General features: G+C 39.4%; 1 protein-coding gene across 1 annotated transcript in view; it reads right to left on the bottom strand.

Annotated features, from left to right (window-relative positions):
• Window positions 1-4,265: 4,265 nt before the first annotated feature.
• Window positions 4,266-13,073, bottom strand: part of LOC309336547 (contactin-3-like) — a 130,751-nt gene continuing 121,943 nt past the window's right edge. The window contains exons 18-20 of the mRNA XM_081852484.1: window positions 12,956-13,068; window positions 8,622-8,790; window positions 4,266-6,799 (exon numbers count right to left, since the gene is read on the bottom strand). Of these exons, the coding sequence (XP_081708610.1) occupies window positions 6,702-6,799; window positions 8,622-8,790; window positions 12,956-13,068 (380 nt within the window). The 3' untranslated portion in view covers window positions 4,266-6,701. The remainder of the gene's footprint in view (window positions 6,800-8,621; window positions 8,791-12,955; window positions 13,069-13,073) is intronic.

The raw sequence follows: 13,073 nt of genomic DNA, 5'->3' as shown, positions 1-13,073 counted from the left end.
TGAACGGAAGGCAGTATGGTCATAAGTTGAAAAATGACTGTGGTATATAACATGGTAAACATGTTCTGTCTTTTAGTCTTATGCTGCAGATCTTGTTGTTTCAGCCGTCCACTTAAAAACATGCTATATCAGAAATTCAGAAGGAGAGAGTTTGGTTGTCATAGAAATGCAGCCACAGGTAAATGTTCAGCATTGAACTCCTGACTGTGGTGTATCTCTTGAAAGATTCAGGAGCTGTGCCGTCAGGAGGCATTCCTATCAACAGGAATTCAAACAGCTCCCAAGAATTTACACCTCTGTGAACCTTTTGCTTATTGAATCTTCTGAGAAACAAAAAAGGATGCCTTTACTCAGCTTAAGATGATGCACGCAACCATACCTGCTCATGCACCACTCTCCATTCTACTCTCTTGCACTACTCTTAATTTACACCACCTCTTTGCTATTTTCAGCACCCACTGAAGATGTATTTGCTGGCTCTTGGCATTGCAGCTTTAGGCTGGAAGGATGCTACCTGATGTTCTCTTGTAGACTTTGTTGTTTTGACCATGTTTTATTTGCTCTCATGGAACTCTGCATTAAACATGATGTTTGTGGCTTCATGGTAGGTACTTGGCCCTGAAACTCATTGACAATGAGGGGAGGGATAGAAATATTTAAATAAACAACATACACTAAATCTATTACTAGAAGTCCTTCTCTGGTGCTCACCCCAAGAAAGCTGATGCTGCTCTCAGTACTGTGTCTTTCCAGCACTAGGGGAAGGCATTTTTCTTTTTGTCCACAGGCCTTTTGATATGTCAGCTGCGTTACTTTTCTATTTTGTCTTCCCTTCTGTTTTAATTATGCACTTTGGGTTAAACCACAGAGCCCAGGACTTGCCAATCAGAAGGTCGGCGGTTCGAATCCCCGCATCGGGGTGAGCTCCCGTTGCTCGGCCCCTGCTCCTGCCAACCTAGCAGTTCGAAAGCACGTCAAAGTGCAAGTAGATAAATACGTACTGCTCCGGTGGGAAGGTAAACAGCGTTTCCGTGCGCTGCTCTGGTTCGCCAGAAGCGGCTTAGTCATGCTGGCCACATGACCCGGAAGCTGTACGCCGGCTCCCTCGGCCAATAAAGCGAGATGAGCGCCGCAACCCCAGAGTCGTCCATGACTAGACCTAATGGTCAGGGGTCCCTTTACCTTCATTTTATTATTATTTGTTTTTATCATGGTTTATGATACTGTAGTATCTATTCTGAAAGCTATGCCAGCTGGGCACAGAATATTTTTTTAAAAATTAAAGTATGTATCTCACTAAGAGAACCAATCTTTTCACGGGACACTGCTGTCCATAAGTTGTAAAAATAAGCTTGGTTTGAAAAGGGGCCAAAGCACCTGGGGCTGTATCCAAATAAGCCTTAATCAATTGCCATACCTAACCTAAGTACTGATTTCAGTGGTTCAACTCTGCGTAGGGTTTAGTTGGATACAACCGTTGATTACTCAACAGTGGATGACATGCAAGTTTCAATTGCAGTAAAACGTCAGCTTGTGTATTATGAGGTCACAACTTGTGCATGAAACTGGCCTATCACAAATCTAGAAGACACAAACACAAAACCCCTCCAGGAAATAGCTACCAAAATGAAGGACCGTGGGGGTATTTATTCATGTTTCAGCCAAAAGGGCTTCTTAAGGGAGTTTGCATGACAGTCAGACCACAAACTTATATAGAATGCTTAAAGAATCATTGAACTGGAAGGGACCATGAGGGTAATCAAAACTCAACACATGGTCTCCCATCCGATTTGAAACCATACTGGACCCTGCTTAGCTTTGCAAATGTGCTAGCAGTTTTATTGCTGCACCACTAGGAAAGTATTATGTAAGCAATGTTGCCTTGGTATTCCCGCCCCGCCCCCAGTTTGCGATGTGTCATTTACATGTACAAGTCAGGACCTGATGATACAGTCGTGCTGCATGTCTGAACCAGCCCTTAGAAGTGGAGCTACAGTCCCTTAAGGCTTTCATATACGTCTACCCCTTCATGTTTTGAATCCCAGCTCATCTGTTTAACTAGTCAAACAAAGACCTCTGCACTGAGGGAGAACAGTGTGGGCTTAATGTGTATTCACAGTTTCACAAACCATGATTTAAAGAACCAGTAACAGTGCATCTAACTGAGCCTGTTTTCAACCTATTTACCTGTAATTGTAGCGTGTTGATTTCTACTGTCTAAGTCCTGTTGCGACAAATGCAAATCATAGGCAGATACTTAAGCGTAGGGTCCTATCTTATTCAAAAGGTTCCTCTCTTCAGTCCTTCAGAACCTGGCACCCAGTTTGCTGTTAAATTTCCTATCGTGCCACCTTGTCAATGGATGTTGAACTTAACACTTTGTCTTCCAGCACTTGGATCGGCAGCACAATACTCATGTAAAGGCCATGTAACTGCAGTTTGTTCTAATTGGCTCTTTCATTGGACTAAATGCTGGGCTTGGTAGCAACTGGCAACACATGAAGGATGTGCTGTTCCTTAGTAACATTGCCCAGTGACTCCCAAACCCATTCTATAACAAGGCAGAAAAGCCAAAAATGGATTTCGTTTCCCTCGTGTTTGGCTTGATAATGTGGGTCTGGCTTCTGTGCATGGACATGTTTTGCGATGATTAGAGGGACACAGCAAAGGAAGGGATCTCGCTGTTTCAATGAGTCAAGTATAAGGTGAAGAGCAATGAGGAAGGAAAGAAAAGGCCAATTTGTTTTCTCTTTCCTCATATGCTGAAAATCATTATATTTGTAAGAAGAATACTGAAACAGGCCATTAGTTGGAAATAAGCAGGAAAACAAATTGGGGGCACTCTTTCTTTCTACTTTATAGTAGGCAATGTTCATATTAAGAGTGCTAGACTGCAAGATGGCTTTTAGTAGGAAAGAAAGGATCCTTGTGCACAGTTCTCCAATCCACAAATTAGCCCCAAATACTCAACATGTAAAGCAATTTAGGTGGGAATCCAAACCCATTTACTTGACAACTCAATGGAACTTACAACTGAGTGAACATGTATAGGATTGTGTTGCCAGTCTCATCAGTAGTGACATCCTAATTTAGAAAGTGTTTAGACAGCCTAATTTCTTGGTTTAAAATGTTTTACTTTGGGTTCATGTTCCAGTGCATATAAACTGGTTTCTGTAGGACCCTGGCCAGGTCTGTTGGGTGTCATCAGGCAACCAAGCCCAGAATATACCAACAGACTGCAGTATTCTTTAACTCTTTCATGAAGGCATAAATATATTGATCGTTTTAAAATAGCACCAGTCACCAAAACAAGCAAGACTTTGTCAAAAGATCCAAGAATTTGCATTAAAATGGCACAAAGACGACACCAGAATCAGTGCCAGGTAAGTTTACCTAGGAGTGTTCCCCAGTCAGGGTGCTACAATAGGAAAGGGCCTTTTCCACAAGTATCACCCACCTTATTTCAGACAGTGGGAGGAGTTTGAGGAAAGTTCATGCAGGAAGAAATGGCTGGATCCCAAGCTATTTAGGGCCTTATGGGCAAAACCCAGCACCTTGGAATGTGCAGCCAGTTGTTTCAACATTGACAAGATATGTTCCATTTGGTTCTCAACAAAGAAGAATGGATAAGCAAGGTGATGGACTATGCAGAATTGGCAAAGTTAACAGCCAAAATAAGAGAACCTAATGACGATTGTTTTATGGAAGAATAGAAGCCTTTTTTCGGATTGCTTAAATAAATACTATACTATGAAGCAGGATTTGAACTATGAGCAACAGAAGGAATTAGAGATTATTATTTTGTTGTTATGGTATAAGAGATAGAAGATAGAGTACAGCAAAGGGGGAGAAATAAAAAACATCATGGGAAACAGGATGGGAAATTGACAAAACCAAAGAAAAAACTATGTATTAGAGCACATGTGTTAAACTTTTGAAAATTAAATAAGTTAAATTTTAAAAGTGCTATGTTCTATTTGACTGAAGACCAGGAGTGTTGAGGAGGCTGCTATTCAGGAATTGTCTCAGTTGTCTGAGGACATCAGCTCATTGAGGGAATTTAGAATGCCACAGTTCTTGGAAATGCAGTTTAAAAACCACTGGCTTAAATCAAAACACTCCAGCTTAACTCATTTATGGACAGAAAAGGAGAGAAGTATCATTTGCCAAGCTGTTCTTACGAGCATAAGGAACAGACCTGTACATGCCTGCAATGTGAATACGAAATGTCTGTGATTCTATAGCAACATGATGCAACCCAGTCATTTTTCAATGTTATAAATATTTTATTAGAATAAAAAAAATACATACAGATAACCATAGGATATACACACACAGCTAGGAGTTGAAGGGGAAATTGATAAAACTTTTCAATATGAAACAAAATACTCTGCACACATCTCATAGAGACAATAGAGCAAGGATTTAAATTCAAGAGGATGGTCATGACAATGGCAATACAGGAACATGATGTATAACTTTCTTATAGCAAGAATGACAGGTTCACCTCTCATTGCATGAGTATGAATTACACAAAAAAGGAGTTTGTTCCCACCTATTGGAAAGTGTTTGGAAGCATCAGTAGTTTGCCATGTTGAAGAGCAAGTAACTATTTACGTTCTTTTACTATGTACAATATATACAGATTTCCCCAAGACACTGGGGAAAGGAGTGTGTTTTAAAGTTTGGGCTGTATGATGATATATTATCTGAATGCATAATAAAATTTAGAGTGATATCTGAATTGTTCTATGGCTGACACCTGTCAGGAGTAAGTGTGAAAAAGAAATTTTGAGATGAAAACTGTGTAAACATTGAAACTGTAGTCATTCAAATGTACCAAGAATAGATTTCTCTGTATATATATATATATACCCATTGCTATGAAAATGTTGATTTAAAACAGTCCAGTTAATGATACTGACAAAAGTCTCTGCTGAGAAATAAGAAAATGGCAGTGAAGCTGTTATCATCCAGGATCATTCTAAAAAGTGGATAAATTGCAGCAGGACCAAGATTCAAAGAGAATCCAATGAACGAGACACAAAATGTAGCAGTGGTATATAGAAGGGCAACAGATTTAGGGCTGCATATTCAGATACACCACAAATAATTTAGGGCGGTAATATTCCCTGGCTATAAGGCTCTGGTGCATTGCACCAAAAAGTGTGATGTTCTACTCTGGGCACTTCATCTGTGTTTATTTTTTATTTTATTTTTTTAAAAAATACAATGATAAATATGATGTATAGAGAAGAATGTCAAAATATAAGGAACTGGAGGAGTTGTAGGTTACAAAGAAAGAATAAGGAAGCCTATCTTAAAGGAAGCTATGTAAAGATATCTTATAGTGTATTGAACATATTAGGAAAAGTCTAAACTCATGCAACAGAAGGCTTTTCTGTTAGGGTCAAAATGCTGTAATTGTTGCATGGCTGAACAATATTAGAGCTACCAACTTTTAGCTGAATAGAAAACGGACGTAGGTCCGTACTAAGGGCTAGTGGTCATATTTTATTTGCCGTGTCTTTCTGTGGCAAACGCTCCTCTCTTGGCAGTAATACTTGCTGGGTGAAAAGACTGGAATCCAAGTAATACCTGATATTCCAGAACATTCTAGCACCCCCTACACTAGGAGGTTTGATCGTTGTACTTTTATAATGCTAAGCTAAAACTGCTGATTCATAATTTCAAAAAGGAGCACTCTGTGCTGCACTAATGCAGACTGGTAGAAAAGGCCAAGGACCGTTAAGTGCTCCAGTGTGAAAATAAGCCCCGGGCCTCTTGATACTCAAATTGTGATTCCTGTTGCTGGGCATCACAAGTGGGGAGGGTGCTCTTGTGCTAGGGTCTTGATTTTGGGCTTCCCATGGGAATCTGGTTGGCCTCTGTGAGGACAGGATGCTCAGCTAGATGGGCCCACTGGCCCAATCTAGGAGGCACTTCTTATGTGATGCTGTACAGACATATAATCCTTCAAAAACAAAATTCTAATAGCATCTAGAAGAAAGTTTCCTCTTTTTTACGATTGAAAAAAGCTTAAAAACCATAAAGAACTTGACTGTTTAAATCTATATTACAAAGTAAGAACAAGCAGTTGAACATTCATGTAGATGGTACAAAAAAATGGGGGCAAGGGGGACTTTAAATAGTAAACTAAATATTTGTGGTGTTTAATTAGTAAGAAAAAAAGGACATAAAACAAAAGGCCAGAATGATAGTTATCCAGTTACTATTCACCATTGTGAGGCTTTTAGAAAATAATGCAAAGTTTCCCATCAGATACTGCTGAAATACGGATTTGTTTTTATCTACCATCTGTGTGTATGTGTATGATTTTGTTGCAATTTACATTAAAATAATTCCGAATTGCTTGGAAAATGGAACTCTCGCATCTTTTTCTTTCTTTTTTTTTGCAATGTGCATCCTCTTATTTTTGTCATTTCTGAAGCATGTAATGTGTAAAGTCCTTTGGTTCATTACATTTTAAGGCATTTTATATTCCTTTAGAAGGAACTGTTTAATATGTATATGGTTTGCTCTTTATTTTATTTTTTGAATGAAATTCATAGAAAGTGTTTAAAATCAATGGTAGCAGATCCATGCATAACCACCATTTGTAGTTGTGTTGCTATTGTTGTTTTAAAAAGCACTTTTAAAGTAAATTATTCACCTAGCCTCCACCTATCTGTGAAAATGCATCAACACAATACCACTTTAAAGATAAAGTATAGTGTTATTGACATACAGCTGGATAGGCCATTTAAGACTGCTGCCCCAGAACCTCTTGCATCCATACCTACAACAAATGGGAAAATATATGATTAGTTGGAAAGCAAAATATGCATGTTCTTAATCCCCCCAACCCCAAAATACAACCCTTTCTTTTGGCTCTCACTAGTGCTTACTAGTCATAGAAATCTCCCCAACTGCTCATCTCCAGAAGTGCCTTTCCATATGCCATAGCTTTATGCATTTACGGTGCAATGCACTGCATGTCTACTTAGTAGTAAAACCGATGGAATTCAATGAGCCTTTCTTTCAGGTAGCTGTGTATATAGGCCAGGGACCTATTTGCATTTTCCCTGACATTTTTACTGGCATGTTTATTGCACACCAGCATGAAATCTGCTTGCTGAAAGCTGGTTTAGAACTATTTAAAATAAATAAAATCATAATAGATATTTATGTCTTGTAAAGTAGCACCAAATCCTCTGGAAAATGCAATCAACTGCATGTTTGTAACTGGTGAGAGCACCCATATAGGCAGAATCCGAAACACATTTCTAGGTTGGCTTGGGAGCAGCTGAGGTGTGAAAGAACATACAAAAAGGAGGGTCTTCTGAGATTGTAGAGCCATTTGTTCTATTGGGACCACTGACTGGTAAGCTTCATTTGCAACGGACTAGTTCCCATAGACCATCGTAAGGACAATGTTCCATTAGTTCCCAGGAGCTATTAAAAAATAGCTTTACATTTCCCCTGAATGACATTATGCTGTCCAGCTATTGTATAGAGTCATTACCCTTGATCTTAGACAAACAATTGAGAAGTGATATATTGTATATATTTTAAAAACAATTGAAACAAATTAATATTTGGAATATTTATTCAGCTATCTCCAATTCTGAAAAACAGACTGAAAAATTAAAAACTGATTCTCCTACACATACCGCTGTCTAATTTACATGGTAATTTACTAGCTCAACTGAATGCAATTTGTCATGCATAGGAACATGAAGAATTTTAATTGGGTTCTTTTTCATAACATTAATGTAGTGCATAAATCCCCTACCCCACCCTTTTATTAATCAATATAAACTCAATTTCGAAAACAGCACTGCCCAACAACTTTTTGCAGAGTTCAAGTTAAATGGATTGCAACTGAGATTTACCTGTATTTCTCTGCTGGGGTACAGCAGATTATAAACCCCCAGCACCAATATCATCTATAATTTTTCCATGCTGTTCACGTGGTCCAATGCCTTCAGTTTGCTGATAGGATAGGCCTGTGTTGTTCCTATTTTCCCACTAGTCTCAATTTAAATCTAATGAGCAGTGGGCCTCCATGTCATCTGCTTCCCTCCAAGATATTGACTTCACCAAATTATGTGCCTCTTCACCTATAATTCTGAGTTTAACATGTGTGATCTTTGTTGCCTATTTTGTTGTGTCTTCCGCTTGTATCCCAGAAAGGCAGGATACAAACTGAAAGTGAAATGAAATTGAAATCTAAGTCTATATTTACAAGATTCCGTTGTATAATAACACCCTAGATACAATTCTCAGAGTGGTTTGACAATCAATCCTTTCCCAGGGAACTTTGGAAGCTGGGTATGTGTGAGGGGAATAGGCGTCCCCTAACAGCTCTCAGCAGCCTTAAGAAACTGCAGCTCCCATACTTATTTGGAGAAAGTAATGACGGTTTAACGTGGCATCATAGTGCTTCAAAAGTACGATGTGAAAGTGACCTTGCTTTGAAGCAATTTCATGACAAAGGGTTAAGTTAGTTTTTTCCACTAAATGAAATTCATATCTCACATCAACTCTCAGTCTTTAAAGATAAACCGTAATGTTCTACTTATGATGAAACTCCATTCATCAGCATCTAGTAAACATACTTGCTAGTTTAGGAATTTTAATCTGTTCGCTGCTAATGCCGTCTCCACCATCAGTCACTGCTTTCACTTCTATAATGTAGTCATCATTTAAAGGGAGCAGAAGTTCTGCAGATGTTCTGTTTGTCATAAGGACACTGAGCTCGTTTTGACTGCTAGTCCGATACAAAATCTGAAATATGGAAAAGAAAGCTGATAATTTTAGGGATGTTATTTCATCTAACATGATGCATTTAATGTCATTTTAAGGTGGAAGGGGGGGGGACACACAAGAAGAAGGGAGAGGCATAGCACACTACGGAATTCTACCTAATCTCTTCCAAGGCACTGGAAGTATACAGCATCAGTCAAGTACCTTTATCACAGCTTTGATCTAGAATGCAAGAATACACAACAACGAATACATAATATATTCTATTGAGTTTCTCAGTAATGGGGTCTTCTATAAATTATTACTCTATTTGGAGCTTGCCATTAGCTTGATCAATGACTCTAAGCAATAAATAGGGTCAGGATACTGGAGTGTCAAGCACACAAGAAAGTGAAGAATTATGGGCTATGTGGAGAGAAAGTTTGTATGTAGTAAGTCATTATTCTACCTTGGAATTAAACTGAATATTTATTGCTGGTTTTTTTAAAAAAAAATTCATGCAGTTATAACAACATCTGCGTTCTATTGCAATAAACCTCACAGCAAGATGCAATTAACAAATAAGTGATTTTGGCAATTGGGATTTCTAAGGCCATTCATGAGATACAGAAGTTCAGATTTTAGTGAAAATTCTTCCCCCCACTTTCTTTCTTTTTTAAAAAATATTGTGCTGACAAAGCAAAAGCTGAAGACTAACCTAAGCCACATGTCACCTCCAATGAATTTGGAATACTCAAAAACAACATAATTAGTGTTATTAATAGTTAGAGAAAGACACCTGCGCACACTGGTTCTTTCCACATCACTTCCACTCTGATACTAAATCAGAAACTGGGATTGGGGTAAGATAGGATAGAGAGAGAAAGGTATGAAGTAGTGTGAAAATTTTGTGCAATGGTTACTCTTCTGGGCTTTGCGTGTTCCTAATCTGTTGCAGAATTAATTACCATGAATGGAGCAAACCCATATGGCTGCATCAAGCATGATACACTGTATACTTTAAGAGCTAGTGCAGAAAATCTTAGGCATATAGCCCATAATGACCTGTGCAACTAATGGAACGCACAATGATGTCCTTTCCAAATCTTTTTTTTTTTAAGGCAAATTCTTTTTTGCTTTCAGCCAGAAGTGCGAATGCCTGGGATTTTCTGCACAAAATTGTACGGCTCTTTAAACAAAGGAAAACATTTTAAGTGGTTGTTTTCCCTGTTCTAGACCTAATTCAATTGCTAATTAGAGCATTCGAAAGGGAGCCTGCTGTGAAGCTACCGATGAATGTGTGCAGGAGCATTTGACACTGCCAAAGAATTGATGCAATACAGGGGTCAGCAAAATTTTTCAGTTCATTGTCCCTCAAACCTTGTGGGGAGCCAAAGTATGTTTTGAAAAAAAAATGAATTCCTTTGCCCCACAAATAACCCAGAGATGCATTTTAAATAAAAGGACACATTCTACTCATGTAGAAACACCAGGTAGGCCCCACAAATAACCCAGAGATGCATTTTAAATAAAAGGACACATTCTACTCATGTAAAAACATGCTGATTCCCTGACCATCCGTGGGCCGGATTGAGAAGGCAATTGAGTCGGATCCTGCCTTAGTTTGCCTACCCATGATGTAGTATAACAGGCAGTGCTGGATGTTAGACTGGTGAAATGGATAAAAAAATCCCTGCTTAGAAATGACGATTACTCTGAGGCCACAAGCAAGTGACTTGTTGGTACTACTCTATGTGGTTTCATACACTGTACTGAGTGTGTGCAGTGTACTGAGAAAGGAAAAGCTCACAGGTTGTACTTGGCTCAAAGAGGGGACAAACGTAAAGATTTAAAAGGAGGTATGGGAATCCGAAGGGAAATAAGACACCCATACAAACTGGTAGTGTATTTTAGCAATGACGATCAAAATTACATGTATGGTCTGAAGGCACATAAGACCACCAGCTTGCTGGAGATAAGGAGGTCTGGGTTTGGTCAGTGCCTGGATGGGTGACCAACTGCATGCTACTTTGGGCTCCATGAAGGGAGGAAGATGGAATATAAATGTAAGAAAATAAATAAATGAAGCAGCCAAATCCTATACAAGTTTCCTAAGAACTGAGGTTGTGGAGATATTAAGTGCTGGTTACTGAAACATTTTTGTTTAGCCCTACATTTGATATTACAGGAGGGTGGGACTTCCGGGTTAGCGCGAACGCGAATGGCGGATTCCTTCCGAGCTCCGGAGGGAATCGGCTCCGCTGAGGACGGGTCTTGCCGCGCCGGCGACACGGGGACCCTCAGAAACCGCAGGCGCGGATGCCTGCGGACCTGGTGACTCGGTGGGCACCTTAAGCGCCCCCGACTCATGAAGAGCCTTTTTAAAGGCTACGGAGGGGTACGGAGGTCGGCGTGGTGCTGTGAGTAGATCGCTACCTCAGTGGAGTGAAGCCGCGAGCCATGACCGGAGAGCGCTAACTTTCTTCCTGAAATTTGGACTGTAAAACAAGCTACCCGTGAGTAGAAGGGAATTTGGACTTAAAATTTCTTGGCTTTGAATTTGGTACGACCAGGGGATGTGCTAAAGGGAAGTCCGCACCCCCCCTATCTACAAACGATCTAAAGCAAGGATCGGAGAACTAAGGTGGAAAAATTGCTGTCTGATCAGGGAAAAAAAGATCTTTCCATGAATCTGACAGGTGAAGATTTTGTGCTGGAGAGAAAGGGAGGAATTTTGGAACTTTTAATGTAACCCCCCCCCTGAACCCGGGAGCGTCTTGCCGGAGGGAAAAAGAACAAAGAGTTTGACAGCTGTCAAAGGAGCTGTCAAACGAGCGGCCAAAGTTAAAATCTTGCTATCTAATAACTCTCTCTTTTAAAAGCGATACATTTAAAATGAGATGGTTGGAAACAAAGTAGTAAATAAATGACAAAGTAACAGACTGTTGGAAAGGACTATCGAGCAATTGGAATCCCCCTAGGGGGGACTAGAGGCACTACAATGGCTGCAGAGGGAAAATTACTGGCAGAAATAGAAAAAATGTTTTTTCTCGTGGGAATTTTACAAGAGCAGACTACGGCTATGAGCAAAGTACTTATGACCTTGAACTCCAAAACAAACAATTCTGCCGAATGTACAAACGACACGCCTGAAAAAGAATGTACAAACGACACGCCTGAAAAAGAATCTGCAGCCGAGCCACAAGGAGGGATGGAAAGGAAAGGAGGAAGGGAGACAGTTCAAGTGGAAAATATCAACCAACTAAATATTAACCAAAAGCCTATACTGACAGAAAGTAAAGAAGAAGCCCTTTGGATTACAACTCTGCAAAAGATGAGAAAGATGAAGAAGGAAGCCCCTGGATTACTTGGAACACTGGAATTTAAAAGAATAAAGAAATACGACCGAGACTTTCTTCTTAAGCATGGGCTTGATCTTCAGAAACAACAGCTTTTAAACTTTTTGGATGGAAGAAAACTTGATGTGACTGTGACAGAACTGTTTCGAGAACCGAAGACCAACAAAAAAGACTACCAACAAAACTGGCAGAGAGAGACTAACAGAGAATTAAGGGCCTCGGATGTGAGGAATCCGGGCTAGGAACTCTTTTTGGGGATGCTTCTCTGGGGACGGAAGCCGGGGTAGGGAGGGAGGGGAGAACAAAAACTTTTAAAACTTTATAATCTTTTATCAGGCCAATTGGATTTATAAGTAATATTAAAGGGAGAAATTCATGGAAGGGAAATGGGGTCGACCTTAGGAAAAAGAGAATTGGAAAGTGAAAAGTTAAATGTTTTTAAGTAAAATGTTTCTTCTTTTTTAAAACAACAACAATAATAATAATAATATGTGTAAGATAATGGATAGGAACTTGCTGAAATAATTATTGAAATTGGGATGTAGGAAGAGGGGGTGGGGGGAAGTCAGAGAAAGAGGGTAATGAAAGTAAGGGTATGAAACTACATACGTGTTTGTCTGTGTCTTTTTGTGTATGTATGTCTTTATAAAATGTGAAAACCTAATAAAAATTTATATATATATATATATAAAAATTATATAAAAAGATATTACAGGAGGGTTTGGGGTTTTTTTTTTAATAAAAAAAGATAATCAGTGGAAAAGAAGTATTTCCCAGCACTGATACAAACAGCCTGTTTCTAAGCAAGCATTCTGAACGGTATCACTGCAGTCTCTCTGGTTACTTACCTTATAACCAATGACTTCTGACTCATTTTCCATTGCATGCACCTGCTCCCAATTCAGCATGACCCTGGAGTCAGTAACGTTCCACATAATGTTTCCTGGAGGCTGGCTGGGTGCTTGA

This window comes from Podarcis erhardii (assembly GCF_964252035.2).
Source record: "Podarcis erhardii genome assembly, chromosome: 2".
Taxonomy (NCBI): Eukaryota; Metazoa; Chordata; class Lepidosauria; order Squamata; family Lacertidae; genus Podarcis; species Podarcis erhardii.
This window is presented reverse-complemented; position numbering and strand designations above follow the sequence as displayed.